Source organism: Phycodurus eques, chromosome 6 (assembly GCF_024500275.1).
Source record: "Phycodurus eques isolate BA_2022a chromosome 6, UOR_Pequ_1.1, whole genome shotgun sequence".
Lineage (NCBI taxonomy): Eukaryota > Metazoa > Chordata > Actinopteri > Syngnathiformes > Syngnathidae > Phycodurus > Phycodurus eques.
Window position 1 is genome coordinate 16,730,809 of NC_084530.1, and position 25,217 is coordinate 16,756,025.

General features: G+C 41.9%; 1 protein-coding gene across 1 annotated transcript; it reads left to right on the forward strand.

The window, feature by feature from the left end:
- akt3b (v-akt murine thymoma viral oncogene homolog 3b) lies at positions 1-25,217 on the forward strand. Its single transcript, XM_061679606.1, has 14 exons — positions 1-304; positions 5,493-5,695; positions 6,923-7,048; positions 7,936-8,047; positions 9,982-10,126; positions 12,294-12,425; positions 13,832-13,897; positions 13,982-14,050; positions 14,823-14,945; positions 16,128-16,256; positions 19,313-19,527; positions 20,165-20,252; positions 22,268-22,370; positions 23,031-25,217. The coding sequence occupies exons 2-14, from the start codon at positions 5,650-5,652 to the stop codon at positions 23,114-23,116; spliced, it is 1,440 nt and encodes a 479-aa protein (XP_061535590.1). The 5' UTR covers positions 1-304; positions 5,493-5,649; the 3' UTR covers positions 23,117-25,217.

The window sequence follows — 25,217 nt, forward strand, 5'->3', positions numbered from 1 at the left end:
GCAGCCTTCCTGGTCGGTCAGATCTGGCTGTTTGCTCGTGACGTGCCCAGCCGAGCTGAGCCGAGCGTGAGCGACGTTTCCTGGCAGAGGAGCGGAGGGACGCGAGTGGTGTTTGTCTGTCTGTCCGCCACCGCCGCCCTCTCTCCGTCCGTCTGTCCGTTTTGGGACTTGTGACCGGCGGCTATGGATTCGTCCGCCTCCTGCTCTTCTCGCCACTGAGGGACCGTCGGATGCTCCAGCAGCCGTCGAGGCGGCGGAGGAGGAGGACTGGGAGGGGGCATCCCGGTCGTTCTTCGACCACCAGGTAAGACGCTTGTGTCATTTGTGTCGCGCTTGACAAGGGCCCCCATCCTCCTGGACGTGATTGAAGGAAGGCGGCTCTTCGTCTTGCCGGGGCCCCGTGAGGGAGAGCAGACGTCGGGGTTGATATTTTTCTGTATTTTCTTTTTTTTTTTTTAATTATTATTGGGGGCGGGGGGGGGGCATACTCGTTGTGGCGGCTGGGAACCGAGGTTAGCACGCTAGGCTAGCTGCGGTTAGCGGGGCTCGGTCGTCGGCTACTCGGGGAGGGATGCTTCCCGCCCGGGGGTGATGAGGGCGAGTCACGGCCTAACCCCCCCTTCTCACGATTGCTAAAAACACGATTCGAAATAAGATGAAAGCAGCATCCCCGTCACTTTAGCTTAGCATCTAGCCCGCCTCCCCCTCCCTTCCTCCCTCCCTCCCTTCCTCCCTTCCGCTAGCATCCTCTGGTCGAGCCGCCGAAAGGAAGGCGCCTCACGCCCGGCGAAACACCAGACCGTCTCCCGCACGCAAGCCAGACGCCAGGCCGGTGAACGGCCACCGGGCGGTTTCCCAACGTTGTCCGACCGGCAGACATTTGCTCGCCTTGAAATAAAATGGAAGTACGCCTAGCGGATGTTGTTATGTAACAAATAAATGACACCACACACGCCCTTGAAACAAAAGCTCTGGTTCCGTTTGTTTGTTTGTTTGTTTGTGTGTTTGTTGGACGCACACCACCGCGGCCTGTGGATTAGAACCGTCCTGGTTGGGTGGAGGAGTTTCAGGTACCACAACACCGGCTGCTCGGCCATTGTTGTTGGGTTTGTTGTCATTCTCCCCTGGAGGACCGTCAAAGTGCGGCCCAAGCCTTTATGGAGCCCGAAGCAGAATTAGATTTGGGGGCACCCCACTCCCACCATTTTTACATGTTTACAGGATTCCCCCACATATTCACAGTTAATTAGGCAATGGCGAATACACCTATCCTCCATTATTTGCTGAAAATATCACCCATTTGATGCTTTTTCACTCAGGCAAAAGCAATAAAATAACAGTGGGGCCTTGATATACAAAACACTCGACACACAACTCAACACAAATCATCTTCCCCCATTGGAATGAGAAGAAATGCAATTAATCAATTACATTACCTCCGCCCAAAAAAAAAACACTAAAATTTTTGTTTTTACTAAAAAAAACAAAAACAGAACTCAATAATATTGTACTTCATAAAAACACGGAGTAACAAGTTTAACAATTCAATGGAATGTGAAGCATGAAACAGTTTGTGCATCATGATCTAATGCTGCATCCAATTTAGTGTGCAGCTCCTTCTGGTGTGCTCACCTTGGCCACCAGGGAGGCAGTATTGTATACGGTGGCACCTTGAGATACGGATGACCCAATTTACGAGTTTTTCGAGATACGATGGTCATTCGGCCGAATTCTTGCTTTGACTGGTGTGCAAATAATTACACGTATATTTAAAACAAGCAAATGCAACAGGAGTTTGCGTGTTTGAGGGTGTCCCACTTGCTTAAGGAAAATGTCATTGACATGCTAACATCAGCATCGACAGTCGCGACGCAACAGGCATTTGAATGCATATGGTGAAACAACACATGAAGACAGGCAATATAACAATACACACAGGCATATATTCTTCATCCTCTATGTAAAATGACTAATATTATTGCAGCAACATACTGAGTGGTAGTGCAGTGGAAGAAGAAGACCGCTATTCTTTGTTTGTCTGCATGACTGTATTGCAGTGGTCCCTCGAGATACGATTTTAGTTCATTCCGTGACCATGCTTATAACTGAAATCTCTCGTATCTTCAATCATCTTTCCCCATTCAAATGAATGGAAATGACATAAATATGTTCCAGCTTTCGGGAAAAAAAAGCTCTGAGTTTTTTTTTTTTTAATGAGATAAATAGTACTCTATAATATTGTACTTTATAAAAATATAATAGTAATCACATAAATAAAATTTTAAAAAGAATAAAACCGTTTTGGTCACACATTCTTATTCAATTCAATGCACATTGTGATGCTGCTCGCCTTGGCCATCGAGGGGCCGTATAAGACAGACAGACAGACATTTATACAGTACTGTACGTGTCTGTAAAATATAGACCTCTCATCTCTCAACTTTTTCAGCTCTTCCAAAGGCATACATAACCGAGGAGTCTGAGGACTGTCATATTTAATGTCAATATATATTGCTGGACCATTTGGGCTCAAATATCAGTTACTTAACGGGTTATATGCATTTCCCATTAGGCCTATGCTTTAACATTCGCATTAAGCTATAGTGCGAAAGGTTCACCTATGTGTTTGAAATACACAAATGTGTAATTAATTCTCTTAGTTTTATTTGTAATTTGAAAGTAAACTTCAACTGTGAGTGGCATTATAAACAGTTTGAAACCTCTTTTTGAAGAATTGTTCTCTATTTGCCAAAGAGCTGCTATTCTGACGTTGAGTTCACTGCCACCATCAAGCGCTTGTATCTCAAGTTTGAGCTTGCAAGTCTAAGCAAAAGAAAAAAAACACGACAGAAAATGGCTAATAGGAAAGTAGTAAATGGTGTTTTGACAGGTTGCGATGTGGTGACATACATGTCAGCGTTCTCGCACTTCCAGGGATTTTCTTTTTTAATGATCTGCAGATGTATTTTTGAGGGTAATGTTGTAAGTAGCAATGTGACAACATTTCCTCATGTGTTTTGAGATTATAGGGTGAAAACTGCAGCTGGCTACTAGTGTGGACTGAATGGGCGGCAACAATGGGGAAATGACATGTCAGTATTTTGAGGGTAATAGCCTGTCAGCAACATACAGTATTGAAAAAAGGCACTATGAACTAATACATTTCGGAACAGTGAACTTAGTTCAAAATTTTGAATTATGAACTATGAACTGAACTCGTTCATTTTTGGAACGGTGAACTGAACTTTGAACTAGTTTGCGTAGAAAATGTGTTTTCCCAACACTGGTCAGCGGCATATTGGCAGAATGAAAGTGGCATTTTAGCTCAATGTTAAGGGCATGTTGGCACAGTTTTGGCAGCATTTTAGTAGCAACGTGACTAATTGCTGGCACCTTGGAGGAATTTTCTAAAAAAAAAAAAAAAAAAAAAATGGAATGAGCACTTCAAATAAATTGTATTTAAATCCTCCGTACAAATAAATTCATGATCCCCCCCGAAGTACATGACACGGTGAAAACTGGTTAGCACATGTGCCTCACAGTTCTAAGGACCCGGGTTCAAATCCGGCCTCGCTTGTGTGGAGTTTGCATGTTCTCCCTGTGCCTGCGTGGGTTTTCTCCGGGTACTCCGGTTTTCTCCCACATACCAAAAATATGCATGGTATGGTAATTGAAGACTCTAAATTGCCCATAGGTGTGAATGTGTGTGCGAATGGTTGTTTGTTTCTATGTGCCCTGCGATTGGCTGAGGACCAGTTCAGGGTGTACCCCTCCTCTCGTCCGAAGATAGCTAGGATAAGCTCCAGCACGCCTGCAACCCTTGTGAGGAAAAAGCAGTACAGAAAATGGATGGATACCAAAAACATGCATGGTAGGGTCATTGAAGACTCTAAATTGCCTGTAGGTGTGAATGTGTGTGCGAATGGTTGTTTGTTTCTATGTGCCCTGCGATTGGCTGGCGACCAGTTCAGGTTGTACCCTGCCTCCAGCACGCCCGCGATCCTTGTGAGGATAAGCGGTTCGGAAAATGGATGGAAGTACATTCTGCTGCTCACACCGCTTCTCTCACTTATAATTAGGGTTGGGCATCGAGAATTGAGAACCGCTTGGAACCGGGACTAACGTTCGGTTCTCTCGGAACCGTCCATCCATCCATCCATCCATTTTCTGAGCCGCTTCTCCTCACTAGGGTCGCGGGCGTGCTGGAGCCTATCCCAGCTATCATCGGGCAGGAGGCGGGGTACACCCTGAACCGGTTGCCAGCCAATCGCAGGGCACATACAAACAAACAAACAACCATTCGCACTCACATTCACACCTATGGGCAATTTAGAGTCACCAATTAATGCATGTTTTTGGGATGTGGGAGGAAACCGGAGTGCCCGGAGAAAACCCACGCAGGCACGGGGAGAACATGCAAACTCCACACAGGCGGGGCCGGGGATTGAACCCCGGTCCTCAGAACTGTGAGGCTGACGCTCTAACCAGTCGGCCACCGTGCCGCCGCTCTCGGAACCGTTCAAATTAAAAACAATTTTGGTTCCCAGTTTCGATGCCTAAAGTGACGCAAATCAATGAAGATGCGGCGAAAACCGACAAAGACGAACGGGCACAAAGACGTGCTGGTGCCCATCAGCGGCGACGGTGAACAAAAGTGTGTCTTAACTTTGTTAAAATTAATGACCAGTTGCCTCAGTGCAACACTTGGAATAAGATTATATTGTGCAAAGGAGGCTTTCACGATGTGTAGCGTCTGACGGACTCCGAGCCCCAGCCTACACCGCGCCTACTTTTTTGACCCAGCCCCCTAAAAAGAATCGGAATCGAGAATCGTTTGGAACCAGAATTGAAATAAGGAACCGGAATCGCTCAAATTCAAACGATGTCCAACCCTACTTATAATGTTCCATTTGTGCTCGTTAAAGCTTTAGTATGTAACTAAAGCTTGAATTCTGCATTACAACAAAAGAACAGAGCCATCGCTTCAATATGACGTAGCCAATACATGTTATGCCTCTTACTGTCTGTGTGATACAACATGTTTTGAATTTTAGCTCCATGTTATCATCATACTGGCACGAAATTAGCAGCATTTTGTCAGAATGTTACACGCACCTTAGCAGAACGTTAGTGAGACATTGCTGATTAGCAGCAAATTAGCAGCCTTTTGACCATGTTGAATGAGGACATGCTAGTTTATTTTCCTTAGAATTAGTGGCAAAGATTTCTAATGTGTGCAAGGTGACCGGTGGGAGAGAAGGAGGAAGTGAGGAAGGCAGAAGGTGATGGAGGGCAGGCCTACCAGCAAAAGAACAAACCAGGAAGGATAAATCAGAGGCAGAGTAGGAATGGTCGAAAAAAGAAAAAGAGGAGAAGAACATGAAGGACACGAGAAAAAGCGAGAAGAAGGCATTCTCGGGAAGGAAAGAAGCAATCGAGGAGACAGGAAGGAAACAAACCACTGACCTCTGCTTTGTTTTCTTTCCTTCCAGACAGACTCACCAGAGCTGCGTCTGACCACAGAAGAAGAAAAAGAAGAAGAGGGCACAAGAAGAGAGGGAGGAAGAAGAGAGAAAGTGACACAAAGGAGGCAAGGACAGGCCTTCATCCTGGGAGAATCTGTGACGAGGCGGAGGAGGAAACGCCACCATGAGCGACCAGAACGTGGTCAAGGAAGGATGGGTCCAAAAAAGAGGTGACATCACTACCCATCAATAACTTCGTACAAATGTCCGGGGGTCCAAGTTGGAGCTTGGACAATAATTTTCAATGATGTGGTATCTTTTTAAAAAAGAACTACGTTGAAGTGAGGAGCAGCCTTTCCTATATTCAGGCTGTCTAATAGAAAAGTAGTACTTTGCTATTATCTTGTGGCATCTATTGGCAATTATAAACTTTTTTGGGGGGCCTCAATTATTCCTGAATTTGCGTCATTCGCAGCAGGTTTCGCTCTCCATCCCCTGCAGATAGTGGAACAGCAATGTAACTGTTTTGTTGCAAAAGCGGTGTTGTCGTAGGAATGAATTAGTCATTTTTTTTAGTGTTAGTGTTTTGTTTTCTGAGAATATAGTTCTATTTGTTTTTGTTTTTGTTTTTAGAAAATAAAGGTGTGTTTTCTGGAAGAAAAGGCGTAATGCTTGGAGAATAAAGTTGAATTTTTGAAATTCACTTGTTAAAATATGTCTTTTTTCTCTTGTTAAACCTGCATTTTACTGACAAAATACATCTTTGTTCTTGTAAAGATTGTGACTTTTTTTTCCTAAAAAAAAAGAAACTATTCTACTAACTTTTTTTTCTATAAGAAATATGAATTTGTTAAAGTAACACGACTTTTATCTTGAAATAGGCAACTTTCTCATTCATATGGCCTTTTGGGATACACATGGTCGTTATGTTTAAATGGCATCTGGATTATGATGGGTGCTTGGAAAATTTCATCCCTTGACCCCAAAAGTTTGAGAAATAGTGAATTTATCAATCAAATCATTGGTTGGCCTGGAGTCCTTCAGTTGCCCCTGAATCTTAATTAAAAAGATTTTGGGTAACTTCATCCGTCACACTTTTGGGGAAGTTTCCTTTATGTTCTTAGTTCTCAAAGTGCAAGCTTGGATGAGTTTGGTGTGGGAAAACAAGGCTGTTAGACAACTGGTGGAAGATGGATAAAATGAAGGCTGCAAGGGGCGCTCGATTGCAATCATTCTTAACAAATATGAAAGAACAACCTGACTGGAATGCACGTTATATGTTAGGTTTCAGATAATAACAGATTTTATGTCAGAGCTTTTAGAGCTGGAGGAAGCCACTTTCAAATTTTATAATCAAGAAAAAGCCTGTTCTAAGGGTAAAACTTGGTATTTAATGGTCGTGTGGCCCATTGACTTTCCCCCCCAAAATATCAATATGCGTCACTTCCTGTGGGCAGGCGAGTACATCAAGAACTGGCGTCCTCGCTACTTCCTGCTGAAGACGGACGGCTCCTTTATCGGCTACAAGGACAAACCGCAGGATTCAGACCTGGCTTACCCGCTCAACAACTTCTCTGTTGCAAGTAAGACTAAAAAATGCTGAGCACTGTGCTGCTCCAAAAGAAGTACCGTGAACCCCATGTTTATTGAGGGGGATACGTTTCAGAACCGCTAGCGATCCGTGATATAGAGAAACCACATAAAAAATAAAGATTAATCCTTCACACACACTTTAAACATTTAAACGTATACAATATTGTGGAAGTATTCCTTAATGCCTGTTCTCACGCTTACTTTTAAGAAATAGGAAACTATCGTATAACATCACTTTGAGGAAGCGAAAAGACTTTCATGCATGCCTGCCTCCCTCATGTGTTTTAATTTTTTTTTAATTTATTTAGTTTTTTTTTGTCACTCCAAGTTGGAATTTACCATAAAACTTGACACGTTAAACAAAAACGAATTAAACGTGTATTTAAACACAAAAATATTCAACCAAACAGTATCATTTAGTCCGATGAAAATCCGCTACCTTGATGCTAACACAATGCAAAATGCTATAGACATGTTAACATCAAGTATTAATTGTTACGGTAAACCTTTGAATAAATGCTACTTAACACACATAGAGCAGCAACACACACAACAATACTCACAGGGATACAGTATATTCTTTTTACTGTGGGAACGATGACTAATTAAGGAGATTACTAGGGGACCTTCTCTGCCTCTTCTTGCTCTTAATCATGCTGCATGTCTTCCTGAAGAGCTAACTGCTGCCCGGCATATTGTGGCACAGCGTGGTACTACACTGAACGGTCTTGCCTTTATCATGTTAAAATCCATTAAAAAAAACGATCGCTTATCCGCGATATATCAGGGGTGCAAACAACGCACCACAATATACCGAGGGTTCACTGTAATTCTTGTGTGACGTGTGCGCATGCCTGTGTGTGTGTGTTACTTTCAGAATGTCAGCTAATGAAGACGGAGCGTCCCAAACCCAACACCTTCATCATCCGCTGCTTGCAGTGGACCACCGTCATCGAGAGGACTTTCCACGTTGACACACCTGACGAGAGGTGAGCCTTCATCGCTCCTGCTCGATGTGCTTCTCGCCATTAAATCGCCTTAAAGCTGTAATTTGCGATTTCTGGGCCCCCCCCCCCCCCTACTGCTGGAATTCAGCATTACAACAAAGCGGTCTGCTGCTTTGATATGATATAGGGTGTGCCGAGTCCAACTGTCCCCGTCTTCCCCTCTCCCAACCCCTTGCGGGTGAATACACACCAACGTAGTGACCCTAGTGAGGATAAGCAGTACAGAAAATGGATGGAAGGGTAGTGTATAATAGAGCTGTTGAAACCCGCGAGGTGAATAAAACGGGCGAGAGAAACTGTCAATAGTTGACTATCCAGGGTACAACTAAACCAGTCAAATAATGTACATTAGAAATTAAACATATTGTTGTTTTACATCAATACTTAACTATATTTCTAATGTACCTGTGGATAAAAAAGCAAAGCCTGTAGCCAGAATGTACACAGGTGGTTTACATATGTACGTTTGTGCCTCTCACCAACCGTTCAAATAAGCGAGAATCTTTTAAAACACTATCGCTCCCGCGTACTGATTCTGTAGCAACCTGCTTCTTCCAACTATGAATCTATCTTTTTATGTTTTAATAAATGTGATAAAAGTACAACATACTATTTGTGCAGCATTGAAACGCGCATCCACATATCCTATGGCTCAGTGTGCGGCTGGGAGGGCTGGGGTCTGGGGTGGGGGGGGTTTGCAAACCACATCGCTGGGTCACTAGCAAGTTAATTTAATGAGCTCAACAAAAGCAGTAAAAACAGATCAGTAAGGATGAAAAGAGTGCTGGGTTGTGACCACTGTGACCACCCACACAGCTGCTGACAGGCAAAGGCTCCTCGAAGAGAGGTAGATGTTGTTCATTTGTGGCAATTTTTATTATAGTTTTCATTTAAACACTAATTATTGTATGACTATTTTATGTATACAGAAATGCAAAGTAATATTTTTAGTGAGCGTTTTACAACTATGCTCCGCCTATTGCTTGCCAAAATGCCTCATTTCCGTGCGGTCATTTCCTTCGACATCATTTTGGGTGCGCCACCAACTGGGCCAGCACGGGAAATGAATCAGGCATTCACTAAACATATAAATAAATAAAAACTATTGACAAATACAGCAAGATGTTAGACGAGCTGACCGGGTTAATAAGCGTTTTGTTATCTCTAGTATTGGCCTGGGTGAAAAAAACCAAAACAAAACAAAAAATATATATATATTAAAAACAAATATATATATATATATATATATATATATATATATATATATATATATATATTTTTTTTAACCAAAAAAAAAAAGTGGTGTATTCCAGCTTTAAAATAAAATCTCTTGACTTTATTCACAAAAATCTACATTTCTATTTAAATCATTTTACCTTTGCATATAGAAAGAGAAAATGATAATGACAGTATTCAAAACAAGATTTTATTTATTGATTTATTTTTCTGGTCACTTTACTGGGCCTTTAAAAATGAAAAATATTGTGGTGTATTATTGAACCCATGTCATAATTCTGCCCACATTTAGTGATGGAGCGGTCTTATATTTGATGGAAATGCCCTTAAAAAGTCAATCTGATTGATTGATTAATAATAATCTCATCTAACTTGAAATGCAGACCATCATTGGGATTCATTTTTCTGCCAAACAAGAATGTCACATTTTTATTGCAGTTTTGGTTTCTTTATTGCCTGGTTGGTGGTTGGCATTCACGCTGGTGCTGGCTCAAATGCGACTTACTTGTTGTTTTCCTCTGCCGGGGCACCGAGAATGAGAAGTGAGAAGAAAAGCAGGAAACTTGGGTGTGGGGGGTCTGGACCAAGACCAAGGCCGGCGCGCAACAACAACACAAATGTGGATTTACTTCACTTCGCTAACCACCCTAACGCCACTGTGCCATTGAATGAATCGGCAGGGACGAGTGGGCGGAGGCCATCCAGATGGTGGCGGAGTCGCTGGCCAAGCAGGAGGAGGAGGGCATCCTGTGCAGCCCCACCTCGCAGATCGAGAACGTCAATGAGGAGGAGATGGACACCTCCATCAGCCACTACAAACGGAAGGTTTGTCTCCATGTTCAATTAAGTGAAATGCTGCATCCAATTTAGTGTGCTGCTCCTTCTGGTGTGCTCGGCTTGGCCACCGGGAGGCAGTATTGTATACAGTGGGGCCTTGAGATACTGGATGACCCAATTTACGAGTTTTTCGAGATATCAGAATCAGAATCAGAATCATCTTTATTTGCCAAGTATGTCCAAAACACACAAGGAATTTGTCTCCGGTAGTTCGAGCCGCTCTAGTACAACAAACAGTCAATTTACAGAACACTTTGGGGACATAAAGACAGTGATAGTCATTCGCCCGAATTCTTGCTTTGACTGGTGCGCAAATAATTACACGTTGTATATTTAAAACAAGCAAATGCAACGAAGTTTGCGTGTTTGAGGGTGTCCCACTTGCTTAATGAAAATGTCATTTACATGCTAACATCAGCATCGACAGTCGCGATGCAACGGGCTTTTGAATGCATATGGTGAAACAACACATGAAGACAGGCAATATAACAATACGCACAGGCATATATTCTTCATCCTCTATGTAAAATGACTAATATTATTGCAGCAACTTACTGAGTGGTAGTGCAGTGGAAGAAGAAGACAGCTATTCTTTGTTTGTCTGTATGACTGTATTGCAGTGGTCCCTCGAGATACGATTTTAGTTCATTCTGTGACCATGCTTATAACTAAAATTTTGATTTCTAGAGATTCCTAATGACCTTATTCACTCCCGTGGACATTTATTTTAATCATCTGGAATTCAAGCCCATACTGTCACCGACTAATATGTTTGTCAAGTATGTTTTTCAACGGGTAGGCAAGGAAGTGGGTCTCTCTCCCCCAGCTTGTTCATGAAAGTCAGGTTTGCAAACCACTGCAATGACTAACAGAAGTTGCATCAATTTGGATTTGAGATCAGCGCAACTCTTGAGTAGAAGATAAAAATTAGGCGGTGAATCTCGGCCTGTTGCGTCGATTATGAGGGAGAGAAATGTCAACACATTGGAAGTCAGAGTATGTGCGAGGTAGTAGAAAGTGTGTGTTGTGATCGTGAGAGAAGATGAGGCAATTCATGGAGTGAACGGCGAACGCCATGAAAAAAAGCCACTGACGTTCAACTCGAGACATAGGGCGAGTCAGCATCGCTAATGGATTATTTCTTAGTTGTATATCTGTAAATGCGTGATTATTTTGCCATCAGGAATCCCTTTCTCTGTCTTGTTTTACTGTGTTATAGTTTCAGGTATCACAAAAGCAAAAAATAATTAGTGTCAAAGTCAGTGTTCTGCTTGACCTTTCCGCTTTTTGGTCAGAAACCGGTGTTTTTTGGTTAAACCAACCCATGTTCTAAAGCTCATTACTCAAGATCGGTCCTTAATTGTCACAGAACATAATATTCTGTGGCTCTAGAAAGATCAGTCAAAATGCTCTAAAACGGCTGGCAATATGGGCAACTCGGCTTTTAATAATGACTGGCAGTGAATGAGTTAATGAAACCTTAATTTGACACACTTTTAATCGTTCCCTCTTCATCCGCAACTTTGTCAAAGAAACAAAAGAGCAGAGGCTGAGCCAGGATAGAGGGAGCGAGGAGATGATAAAGAAAAGGATAGGAGAGAGATATATATATATATAGGATAGAGAGAGGATATACAGGTATATATATATATATATAGAAAGAGAGAGAGAGAGAGAGAGCGAGCACAGATGGGATAGAGGGATTTCAGCTGGGATAAAGAAGCAGTGTGGAGTGTATTTTTTGTATTAGCAAGAATAATGTTATGGTGATTAGCAGTACAGTGTTAGCTAAGCAGACACTATTCATTCTGAGGGAAATGCCAGATTGTAGCAGAAGTAAAAGTGTTGCTGTTTTTGGCTGGAGAAAGAAAAAGGTTTAAGAAAGAAAAAGGGAAGTAAAAAATGTGAACATGATGCAGCAACTCAAAGTATGTAACAGTCCAAATGGAAACCGTCAAGTATCGTCGTACTATAGCAGTAAGCACATATAATGCAAACATCGCACCCCTGGAACAGTAAGTCACAGACGTATTTGGAGAAAATGTCTGAAGTGTCAGTCCAACATCTGACACCCCATGTGTAATGTGCACCCACGTTTTAGATGGCTAACATGTCTGCTTTTTTGTTTGTGTTTTTTTATTAACCTGCACTGCAGACAATGAATGACTTTGACTATCTGAAGCTTCTGGGAAAAGGTACCTTTGGTAAAGTCATCCTGGTGCGAGAGAAAGCTAGCGGAACTTACTACGCCATGAAGATCCTCAAGAAGGAGGTCATCATTGCCAAGGTACACAACCTAATAGAAGTGCTGTGCCTTAGCATACTGGTAGTACAAATTATTATTTTTTATTTGTATTTTAATATTGGGCAAAAAAAAAAATACAAGACAGCAACTAGTGTGATGGAAAATACACCATATTTTCCTAGAACTGGGTCAGCTTAATACAAAAAAGTAAGGATGAACTACTGTATATAGAATATGAAATACAGCCTAAATACGGGCCTAAATATGTTGAACACTGAGTGATGCGGCCGAAACAGATTGAAATGTCGTGCAGTGTGCCGGTTCCGGGCACTGGTTTCGATGAGTGGCTGACCGTTGGCCACTGGTTTTGCTACAATTAAAAAGTTTTCATCGCTGGCAAAAATTCACAAAAAACAACAACATTTCAAGGTTTTAAGCATAAGAGAAACCCATCTGGCCAGCAACTGCCGCCAAGCCATACCAATATGTATACTGTATGTGGTGTTTTACAATATTACTCAACTATATTTAGAATTTCATATGTACCTGAGGCTACAAAGAAAGGCATGGAGTATATTTTGCCAAAATGCATGGGTGTAGTCAGTAAATGGGCAATCAATCATTCCCAACAGCCTCTTAAAATATCCACACGCTCTCCGTTTCCTTTATTTGTGGCCATCTGTTCCCTCCTTGATAATCATGCCATGTTTTTGTGGTTTAATAATATAATAATTGCATACAGTATATTGTCTTTGAAGCCTCAAAACCTGATACAGAGGTGCAGTTTTTCCATTGCAGTGTGTCGGTAGACGTGCTGTGCTTAATCGCTGGTAGTGCGAGTGAAGTCGGCAACTAATTTGTTTCGTTTTGTTTTTTTGTGATGGTCCACAGGTCAAATAATATGTACTAATGTGTAGGTTCCACGCTTTTAAATCAATGCAGGGGAAAACGTCCGCCCAGGCCAATGAAACACTATGTAACAATTAATATTATTTATTATTTTTACTTCTGTATTGTCTCTGCCAGGTGTTTATGCTTGTGTAGTTATTTACGTACAAGTTGTCTGATGTGCTGTATATGAACACAATCATATTGGATATGCGTTGCTGTAAATGTACATGTACAAATAGGTAGTCAACAAAATTGGATGTACTGTAGTAGGCATTAAAAGAGAATCAGCCACTTGGACCTACAGTGTAAATGGATCTGCTAAAAAGAGCAAAATAAATAAAATGTAAAGTGCAGGTCCACACTGTTAGATGCAATTTTATCACGTCATCACTAATATTGTTATTGAAAAATTGACAATTTTTTTTTCATCATTTTGAGTCTATAGTGCCTCCCTTCCCACCACCTCCACCCTTTTTTTCTTTTTGCACCCATCCTTATGTTTGTCTGAGATGCCATCCTTTTGATGTGTGACATACTTGATTTCTACATCCCGACAGGATGAAGTTGCTCACACGCTTACAGAAAGTCGGGTATTAAAAAACACTCGGCATCCATTCCTGACGGTGAGTGTTGTCATTGCGTAAAGTCATAAAGGATATGTTAAGAGCATCATATCAAGTACGCTTTGTCATATATGCCGCACGCAGTCTCTCAAGTACTCATTCCAGACTAAGGACCGCCTCTGCTTCGTCATGGAATACGTCAACGGAGGAGAGGTCAGAAGATTCAACATTATTATTTTTTACACTCTTTATGTTTTATTTCAGGGCCGATACCGATCAATAGTAGTAAAGAAAGCCGATAACCAATATTTTGAGCATATATTAATTTGGAGTAAAAGGAAAAATATTGGCATAAAAATTTTAAATAATCCCTAGATCAGACTACAGGACTGTAGCCGTGATATTGGCCTAATTTGCTATCGCAGGCGATTTCCCAGATCGGGCCTGACATATTTTGGCAGGAACAACGAAACTTCTTGTAGTGTGACATAATCCACGACCAAATATTTGGCCCTACTATGCCAAAATGAAAAGTCTAGCATGTTTGATTTGTTTTTTTGGATAGCTTCCGTGTAGTGTGTCACATCAGCGACAACTCTCCGACAGCGCACTTCGACGTTGACCAATAGGATTGCTTGCGTATTGTGACCTGCGCATCGCCTTCCGAGCTTGCCGTTGTCAACATACTTTGTTGCCGTTGTCAACATTTATTCACACGCTCAAACCAATGTTTACCGAAGCTTAGAGCATGATTTGACACAGGGGTGGTTTCTAATATGTCCCCCCAGCCCTGCACAGACACGGGACACCGTAATGTCCCGCTTCGCTGGGTTGTGTGTGAAAGGCACAATAAATAAATGCCTTCTCTACTGGTGCGCCAAATTGGCGAAAAGGCAGTGTGAAAGGGTTTTTACGCTTTCTCTCTTTTTTTTAAACCTCTGCATTGTTGTGATGTAGACATAAAGTTGTTGTCTTTTCTCCACAGCTCTTTTTCCACCTGTCACGGGAACGAGTGTTTTCCGAGGACCGCACGCGTTTCTACGGAGCCGAGATCGTCTCCGCTCTGGACTACCTGCATTCTGCCAAGATCGTCTACCGGGATCTGAAGGTGACAGGCAACCGCTCCGCCTGACAATCGTCAAATGCGTTCTTGTTGTGATGCACGTTTAATTACAACTTATTCCCCATCTTTGAAACAGCAGTGCACCTTTTTTTATGAATTTTTCGCAATCCCATATGCTTCACGCTGGTCATGAATTGTATTTTTCAATTAACTTTTTAGAACAAATTCGATTCTATCGTGGTTTTTAAGGACCAAGACCCGCCGCAAATTAAAAACATTTGCAAATAGTAAACTCCCACCCTAAAAATGTTTATCATTGCTTATATTAAGTGTAAACCCTAAAAAAGACGATGATCCTAAAACACTTTGTCATTTCAAACTCGTCTTACAACATTACGCTTCAAAATAAATGGCGAGAGTTGACTGTATTTCCCCCAAAAATATTATCTTTTCGAGAGGAAAAAAAGTTGGATAAGCTGTATGGAAAATGGATTGTTTAAAAAAAAAAAAAAAAGGTTGTATATAAAAGTCATATATTTTAAAGAAAAAAGTTGTAATATATATTTCTGGGATAAAAAAGTTGAATATATTCAAGAAAAAAGTTTTATATTTCCCGAAAAAGTGGTACAAGTGGTGTGTGTGTGTGTGTGTGTGTGTGTGTGTGTGTGTGTGTGTGTGTGTGTGTGTGTATATATATATATATATATATATATATATATATATATATATATATATATAATATATATATTTTATTTTTTATTTTTTTTACAAAAAGTCATATGGATTTCTGGGAAAAAAAGTTGTATATTAAAAAAAAACAAAAAAAAAAAAAAAAACGCGATATAGTTCCAAAAAGTAGATATGTTTCTGGCAAAAGGTTGTGTATTTCCGGAACAACAAAAAAATATTCTTAAAAAATGTTGTATATTTTCAAAAATGTTGTATATAACTTTTCTAAGAGCAAAAAAAGTTATCATTTTGGAGAAAAAAGATACAAGTGTATATTTACAAAAAGTTGCATATTTCTAAATGAATTTTTATGTGTACATTTTTAAGAAACGTTTTTTCTGAAAAATATATTTTTTTAATCAAAAAAAAGTATTTCTTAACAAAAGTTATGTGTTGGAAAGAAGGGTTCAAAAATGTGTCAGTTGGGTTATGTGCTGAGAGTTGACTGTACTTGGTTGTGGTGTTTAAAATGGGAGCTTGTATTTATGTTGTGTGCAGCTGGAGAACCTGATGTTGGACAAAGACGGACACATCAAGATCACCGACTTTGGCCTGTGCAAAGAAGGCATCACTGACACGGCCACCATGAAGACATTCTGTGGGACTCCCGAGTACCTGGCGCCTGAGGTCAGACCACAACAGCAACACGCTCAACTTAAAACAATATCATGTTAATATTAGGGATGTTCAATATGACTTATCAGTCCCAAACCAGTATGAGTATTCACTCTTGTGTACTCACCAATACCAAGAACCAGAGGTGGGAGTAAGTCACATATAGTGTGTGCAAGTCACAAGCCATTCTCAAGTCATAATCTTCAAGTCTCAAGCAGGTCTCAAGTCACTGTAGGAAAGAATCAAGCAATTACCCACTAAATTTCAAGTCGAGTCTAGTCATTACTTGGTTTAAGCAAGTCGCAAATCCATCCATCCATCCATTTTCTGAGCCGCTTCTCCTCACTAGGGGCGCGGGCGTGCTGGAGCCTATCCCAGCTGTCATCGGGCAGGAGGCGGGGTACACCCTGAACTGGTTGCCAGCCAATCGCAGGGCACATACAAACAACCATTCGCACTCGCAGTCACACCTACGGGCAATTTAGAGTCTCCAATTAATGCATGTTTTTAGGATGTGGGAGGAAACCGGAGTGTCCGGAGAAAACCCACGCAGGCACGGGGAGAACATGCAAACTCCACACAGGTGGGGCCTGGGGATTGAACCCCGGGTCCTCAGAACTGTGAGGCTGACGCTCTAACCAGTCGACCACCGTGCCGCAAGTCGCAAATCAAGATATACAATCTTACTCCAGTCGCAACATATATTGGAGTGGTATTAAATAGTTTTTTCACAAATCATAACATATATTGGAGTGGTATAAAAAATTTTTTTTCACAAATCATAACACTAAAAAAAGTATTCACACCTTATAAAAGTTAAATGAACAACAACTGATAGTATGATTGGTTGAACTTATTGCACTGAATTGTTTAAAAGTTTTCTAAGTCAATTTAACACAACTTTATTTCTGAACAAACTATGCTGTGTACTTTGTGGTGACAGCCTTGAAGACCATTAAACAAAAGCCAAGACTGTTTTCCCTTGGTCAAATATAATTAGATGTGTACCTAATGGAGAGTGGAAGAGATTAGCAATTAAGGAAATTATACATGACATAAAAATGTTGCCATCCTTCAAAAAAATAAAAAAGTAATGTGAACAAAATCTGCATTCCTCCCATGTCCTCTACTTTAAATAAATTACTCAGTCGGGTTTATTTAGTTAGAAGCACTGACTCTGGACAATTGACAATTGTCATTAGACTAAAGGTTATTTTTCATATGCTGTGGTCTCAATTTTAAAAACATGGTGCAGACAGCTTTATCACAGACCTGACACAACGGATGACATTTTAATGGTGGCACTTCAATAAACGCGTTTAGTAGTATGACAATTATATTCACACATAGCTCCTCACCATTTGTACTGTACTTACTAATGGTCGAACACAATTTTGTCAATTACTTTTTTTATCGCCATCGTTGTAATGCAAAGTGATCTGATACAGCAGACGTATAACGCACCTGGCATCTTCTAGCGCTGACTAGGGCTGGCTGATTAAGGAAAAAAGAATAATCATGATTGGCTGGGATAGGCTCCAGCACGCCAGTAAGACAGTCGGGGTAAAAAGCGTCTGGGTCGTTTCAGACAAAGCCATGACAGTATCTGCTGTTTCTGCTGTGTGCGTCTTGGCCTCTTAGGGGTAGTGAGGTGTTTTGCATGCTTATGAACCGAAAGGAAAGGGTGCGACAATTGTCATAAACCGTCCCACCGCTAGTTAGGTTACTTAGCTGTACCAAAACGTTCACAATCACATGAATGACCCCCTAACACGTTTCTTTCTTTAAAAAAAAAAGGCAAACAGTCCTAATTAAAATGCAGATTTCCAACTTTAAACGAGATGACTTGTCAAGTCATGTAGTTCCAATCAGTCAAGTTTCTTAGCTACCAAGTCTAACGTCATTAAGTCATTAAGTATTTGGCAAGCAAGTCGCAAGTCATAAAACTGGCAAGTCGAGGCGACTCGAGTCAAGTCATTTGAGTCGAGGCGACTCGCACGTTAAGCATTTAATATAAACCTTATAAACCTTATCATGCTACTAAGGCCCGACCGATATGGATTGTGTTTTTTTTTTTTTTTTTTTTGGGACCGATTGCGATATTTGGCGGAATAAAATTCTGATGACCGATTAATCAGCCAAATATATAATGAATAAAATAACTTTTATTTTAGCCCCTTTATGCTTACAACAATAAATATATGAATAACAGGCAGAACATTTGTCTGTTTTACAATTCTTTGTCCTTTAGTATTTTTTTACTTTACAACATAGAGAAAAATCGTCAAAAATCTGATGATATGTTGACGGACTTTATCGTGATTGTTTTTTTGTTTTTAAATTGAATGTATGTATGAGTGTCATTATCTTTGTTTTATGTTTTAATGTTAATGTGTAAAAAAAAAAAAAAAAAACTTTTTTTTTTTTTTTTTTTTTTTTAACGATTTGAAAAAGAGTAGAATTGGCCAATTAAATAAAAATTAAATCATTACAAAAATTAAATCGGCAGCCCATTTAATCAGTTGGGCCCTAACATATACTTATGCATCGTGTGTTAATGGGTATAATATGAGGATGGAGAAGGGTGAAATTCACACAGAAAAACTTTCGGTCAGCCATGCATGTCATTTAGTTCCTGATGGTATGACCGCCGCAAGAGGGCTCCGAAATGGCAAACCAAAAAAAAGTATCGGTGGCTAGTATCGGCAGCTTTCACGAGTACCTGATCATTGAAATAAGGCCGACATGGGCCCAAATTGGTACCTGCCCATCCCTAGTTATTATAACGTATTTATTTGTTCAATATTTACAACGGAAAGTCTACATCTGATGTAATTATGCGACAGCCATGACCTCATTAACGGCACCCGAGTAGAGTTCCAAAATAATGTTTGATTTGACTTATGACTCAGCTATATAGTCCAGTGTGTGTGTGTGTGTGTGTGTGTGTGTGTGTGTGTGTGTGTGTTGTGATAGTGCTATGAGAGTTGGGAATGACTACAAAGGATATGGAGTGGACTTTTTCTAGCGCACATGCACTGTCCCTGATGGTCTGTGTTCGGCGTCAGGTGCTGGAGGACAACGACTACGGCCGCGCGGTGGACTGGTGGGGTTTGGGTGTGGTGACGTACGAGATGATGTGCGGCCGCCTGCCTTTCTACAATCAGGACCACGAGAAGCTCTTTGAGCTCATCCTCATGGAGGAGATCAAGTTCCCGCGCACGCTGTCAGCCGACGCCAAGTCTCTGCTCTCCGGCCTCCTCATCAAGGACCCCAACAAACGGTGAGGTGGCATGGAATAAGATCATGTGAGACCATGAGTGATGTCATCCGCTTGAAATAAGAAGAATAAGAGGAGCAACTTGTTCACCCCGAAAGCAATTTGGAGATTAGGATGTATGACTGGCTCCTCTTCTTGTCCTTCTTGTCCAATTGTTGTTCTCCTCTTTTTTACCTACCTTCATCTTTTTCTTCTCTCCTCTTCTTCATTGTTCTCATCCCTTCCTCTTCTTCTTCTGCACTCTTCTTCTCATCTCCTGCACATCCTACTCTTCTTCTCGTATCCTCATTTTCATCTTGTCATTCTCATGCATTCCTTCTCCTCTTCTTTTGTGTTCTGCCTGTCCTCTCATCCTCCTGCTCTTCTCTTCTTCCCATTCTCCTTCCTGTCATTCTTCTTTTACACCTTCTGTGCTCTTCTTTTCTTCCTCATCCTCTTCTTCTCCTTCCCTTCCTCATCCTCTTCTTGTACTACAACTCTTTTTATCCTCCTTTCCTCTTATGATCCTCCTTTTCATCCTTCTCTTTTCTGCCTACTCTTCTTCTCATCCTCCTTTCCTCTTCTTCCCATTCTTCTTCTTTCTTCTCTTCACTTTTCTTCTCCATTCTTCTTCACGTCGCCCCCGTCTTGTGGCCGCCAGGCTGGGTGGGGGACCGGACGACGCCAAGGAGATCATGCGACACAGTTTCTTTGTCACTGTGGACTGGCAGGATGTCTACGACAAGAAGGTGAGACCAGTCCCTTCGTACACAATACTTACTACAATCTCATAATACAGCAGATGTGTCATGTCTATTTGTCATCACCGCTGTTAGTCCCGCAATGGGGAGAGTCTGCATTTACAGTAGTAAAGTGAATAATCGAAGACAAAGTATAACATCAATTGGTTCACGTTTGTCAACAACCAAGTTTCATGTTCACGTTCATGTTTGTCAACAATTGTCGTCATCAGTGTTTTGACAATTGTCAATCTCGATGTCGTCCCTGTTTGTCAGCAATCCGGTATATGCGCAATTTACTTCAGCAAAACGGGTAAAAGCACTTCCTCATCACTCAAGTGAATGGCAAAGGGGACCGTGACAAAGCACCTGTAGGAACTTTAAACGTCCGCAAGATGACAGTTCATCTTAAAGCTATATCTGGCACAATGTGCTGCACACAAAGGTGTACAATCACAACAAGGGAACTGGGAATAACTCTTCATAGGTAAGAATAGTTTTTGGGCTCTTTTTTTCCTCATGTTCTGTATTAATAGCATATGCTTCGACATTGACCAAAAATGTTAACCTTGTGAAAATTATTTTCACTTTCCATGCATTGCCCTTGATGCAAGGTTTCTACGCAAGTATGGAAAGTGTGGAATTTGATTTCATAAATTTCCAGGTCTGGAAAAGTATGTAAAATGGGAACTATTGTATAGAAAAGTATTTATGTTTCCAAGACTTTTACAACACCTCAATTTTCTAAAACAAAAAGCTATGAATATCTCAAAAATATAGACACTTCGAAATTGATAATATACACTCTTCGAATGTCTCAAGTAGTTCCTGTCAAAGAAATCATTACATTGTTCCAAATGAATGTGTAGCACCCTAGGCTTTTAGATTATACAAGCAAATATACCAACCTGACACAGTCAGATTTTCCGATAAGTAAATGTGAAGTACTCTGAGGACAGAAATTAGTGAATTTAAAACAATAATGGGTGAGTTAATAGTTTACTTGGTGATTACAACACATTTGATGACTGAGATGCTGCTGAGGAATTGAGGGAACAATGAAGAGACATATGTGGCATCAAGAGTTAACTACATAAGATTTAAATCAGCTTGCAGAAGAGAATGATGAAGTCAATGCCACGAAAACAACAAAATAGGCTATTAAAACGCCAAGACTCTTTCTGGCATAAAAACTGACAAATACAAAAAGAACACTAAATTTGTTTTGAATGATATCCTGCGTTGACAGCCTGAGAGTTTGCATTAACCGTCATGTATTAAATATACCGAATATATGTGGAATAGTAAAAACTAAGGGTAAATGTAGACTTTGTTTGAAGTCGTTTAAGATCTCCAGTATGGGGGAAATTATTTGGCGACATAAAGGCAATATAAAGAATCTGAATTGTACACATCTATTTACTCAAATGTCACAAATTATTTGAATTTATTTACCAAGAAATATTGAAATTAGGGTCTGGAAAAAGTATGACATTTTGAAATCTCAAATGTGTAGGAACCTTGTTGATGGGAACGTTGGCCTCACCAAGTGTGGCGGCCACGCTGGCTTATCTAGGTTTCTGTTCATCTCTGTGTATTGCTGTTAGCACTCTGAAATCACTCCGGCAACCACCGTGTGCCGTCCGATGCCACAGCAAGTCCAAGTGCCGCGTCGAGTCTTGAACGGCCACCTAAAACCTCACGATGCGACGCAATATGGCCTTCCTTCGTCACGCCTTTGCAACACACACATAGTAAATGGGTTCCTCAACACCGCACTGCGCCCTGCAAAATGCAGCATGAAAAAGATTAAACGGAAATGTGTCACCCAACCCCTGGTGTTCAGTCGAACCCAGGTTAAAAACCACTGGTTTACATGTTGTCTGTTTGTTGACAAACGTCAACAAGGTTCCTCGTTTTGTCAGCAAAAATCAACGTCGATGTTGGCTGTATTTGTCACCAATCAGCACCTTTGAGGTGACGGTCTTTTTATAACGCGTTTGATTGACATGTGTGTGTTTCAGATGGTCCCGCCCTTCCAGCCTCAGGTGAGCTCTGAGACGGACACGCGATACTTTGACGAAGAGTTCACGGCACAGACCATCACCATCACACCACCCGAGAAATGTGAGGGCGCTGCGGCCGCGTGCACTTGTCTGGTGTGGTCGTGTCTTTACGTGTGGTTATGTGTTTCCGTGTGTCTCCATCCATGATCATGTGTTGTCACGTGTTGATATGTGGTCATGTTTATTCACATTTGATATCATGCGGTCATGTGTTTCTGTCTGTGGTCTTGTGTCAACATTTTGTTCATGTTTTCCATGTGTGGTAGTGTGTCAACGTGTGGTCATATGTGAGGTCGTGTTTTGTCACATTTTTCACATGTGGTCATGTGTTTCCACGTGTGGCCATGTTTCACCACGTGGTTCTGTTTTTTCATTTGTGGTTGTGTGTCATGTGGTCTTGTTTCCACGTGTTTTCATGTCTCCATGTGTGGTAGTGTGTCAACATGCGTGGCGGTGTTTCCATGTGTGGTCATGTGTTGTTGTGTGGCCATGTTTTGTCACGTGTGGTCATGTGTCAACATGCGGTCATGCGTCTTCATGTGTGGGTCCATATGTAAGGTCCTAAGATTTCCACGTCATGTTTCCCCGCGTGCGGTCATGTGTCAATATGTGGTCAAATGTTTTCATGTGTGGTCCTTGGACCAGAAAAGGTTCAGAACCCTCGCTTAAATGATAGGTCACTAACAATGCTAACGCTCGTTTTTGTCGCATGTGTGCGCAGACGACGAGGACGGCATGGACGCCGCAGACAACGAGCGGCGGCCTCACTTCCCGCAGTTCTCCTACTCGGCCAGCGGGCGCGAGTGAGAGCCCACGCCCCGCTCCTCCTGTCCCGACCCGGACCCGAACCCTGCGCTAAACCCAACCCGCCTGCCTCGTCTCTACCGGCGGCCATTTTGAGGAAAACACGTAGCCATTTTAGGAAAAACCAGTACCAGTCTCTCCTCTTTGTTGTCCCGGCGGGCGGGCGGGCGGGCGGGCGGGCGGACGGACGGCCGCAGGAAGTCGGGAAGTCTCTTGGTGGACTTTAAAAAGTTTTTTTGCACAGTGGCCGCGCAACCACACTAAACACGAGTCGGCCACATTTTTCTGCAGAAGGCTAACTTTGTCCTTATTTATTTTTTTCCTCCATCTCAGTATTACCTTCTTCACGTCCATCTCATCCTCGTGCTGGTGATGATCGCCCTTTATTTCTTTTTGCACTGGCGACAGAAGAAGTAGTAGACGACGAGGCACTTCTTTTTCGGGAACAAAGCACCAAAACCGTTGCCTTACATGTGCCCACCTTCGTCGCATCCGCACGCCCTTCGCTTTGTTTTACTCAAGACAAATGTGCATGACTCCTGGTTCACCGCAACCGAACCACATACACGCCGCGCGCGCACAAAATCGTCTCTTGTTCGTTGTGAAGCCGGTTGCCATGGAAATACACGTTCTCAAACAAGGAGAAGAAAGAAAAACGTCTTTAGCATTCCTCTCGTTGTCGCGGCGTGACCACTCTTTCGCACGCGTACTATACACACAGAATCACCTATGTACACACACAAATACAAATACAAACTCATACACACGTACACACAGGCACTGTCTGAGCCCTGTCATTTTCCCAGCGCCATATTTCAGGAGTTGTGTGTCAGGTGAGCCGCCATGTTGAAAACTTGTTCAAGAAGGCTATTTTAAAGGCTAACACGTTGGCATAGTCCAGGGAGCGCTTGATTTGCGTTTGTCCCAGACTTCACCACCAACGCGACTCATGAGTTACATTCGCGTCAGTCCTGACATGTCGAAATCTCTGCCAGAACGCTATTGATTATTGTTTTGTTTTTGATGCTAATGTGCGGGGAAGGCGCGTCAGTCCAATTTGTTGAAATGTTATTCCATCCAGCAGCTTCTACCTGTAGCTTGCCAGAATGCTGTTGAATTGGAAATGCTCAAGTGCTCGATTTGTGTTTTTGTTTGCGTTTTTTCCACCGCCGCGACGCAGAAGTTGCGTGTTATCCCACATTCCCGACATGTTAAGCTTATAGTCTGCAAGAACGACGGAACTGCAAGAAGTCGACACATTTCCCACCGGCAAAACTCAGGAGTTATGCGTCCGTTCAGCTGAAGTCTCGCTCCAATCCAGCTTCCTGTCTGCCAGAATGCTATTGATTTTTAAATGCTAATGCCAGCGGTGGAAGAAACATCAGGTTGTGGCCGTCCGGTGGAAGTCATCCCAAACAGAAGAGAGATACTGATGTTCGCGACTCCACGTTCAGCTTCGTCGCCAGATGTGGAGCGCTTGTTTTGCGTTTGTTCAGTTTCCGACACGCGCGCGTGCGCACGCAACTCGTCGGCATTCCGAGGACGACCAATCACTTTGTGTGTAAACGACGCTTCCAGACGCAGAATTCCGTCTTGTTCCACAAACATTCCCGTGAGATGATGACACTGCCCCGTGTCATGTACATAGTTATGCAATTTTCTCTCTCTCTCTCTGTCTCTCTCTCTCTCTCTCTCTCACACACACACACACACACACACACACACAATCGGTCTGTCGCCGTGGAGACGGGTCTCAGCCCCGCCCCCATTTTCTCCGTTCCCATGGTTCCCGCCAGAGACGTTTGTTCACCGTGACGACAAAGAAGGCGATATATTGAGGAGGGGGGTTGGCGGGTTTCGTCAGCCTCGCTGACCCTCTTCCTTTCTTTTCTTTAACTTGGTGAGCTGGGAAAAAATGAAAAGCACCTCGGAAAAAGTCGCTGGATGATGATTAAGTCATTAACTGGTCTTTCTTTTTTCTCCTTTAGTTTTGTTTTTGGATGGTTTGTTTTTGTTTTCTTACCAAAACGTTAGAGCAAGAACCCAGTAGTGGACTTGCTTTGCTGTGCTAGTATTTATTTTCAATTAAATTAAAACAAATACA

Bases quoted from the DNA above. Each gene is read 5' to 3' on its own strand.
- akt3b (XM_061679606.1), top strand. From the start codon at position 5,650: ATGAGCGACCAGAACGTGGTCAAGGAAGGATGGGTCCAAAAAAGAG. The intron at 14,946-16,127 runs GTGACAGGCAAC...TGTTGTGTGCAG, and splicing joins TCGTCTACCGGGATCTGAAG to CTGGAGAACCTGATGTTGGA. The intron at 22,371-23,030 runs GTGAGGGCGCTG...ATGTGTGCGCAG, and splicing joins CATCACACCACCCGAGAAAT to ACGACGAGGACGGCATGGAC.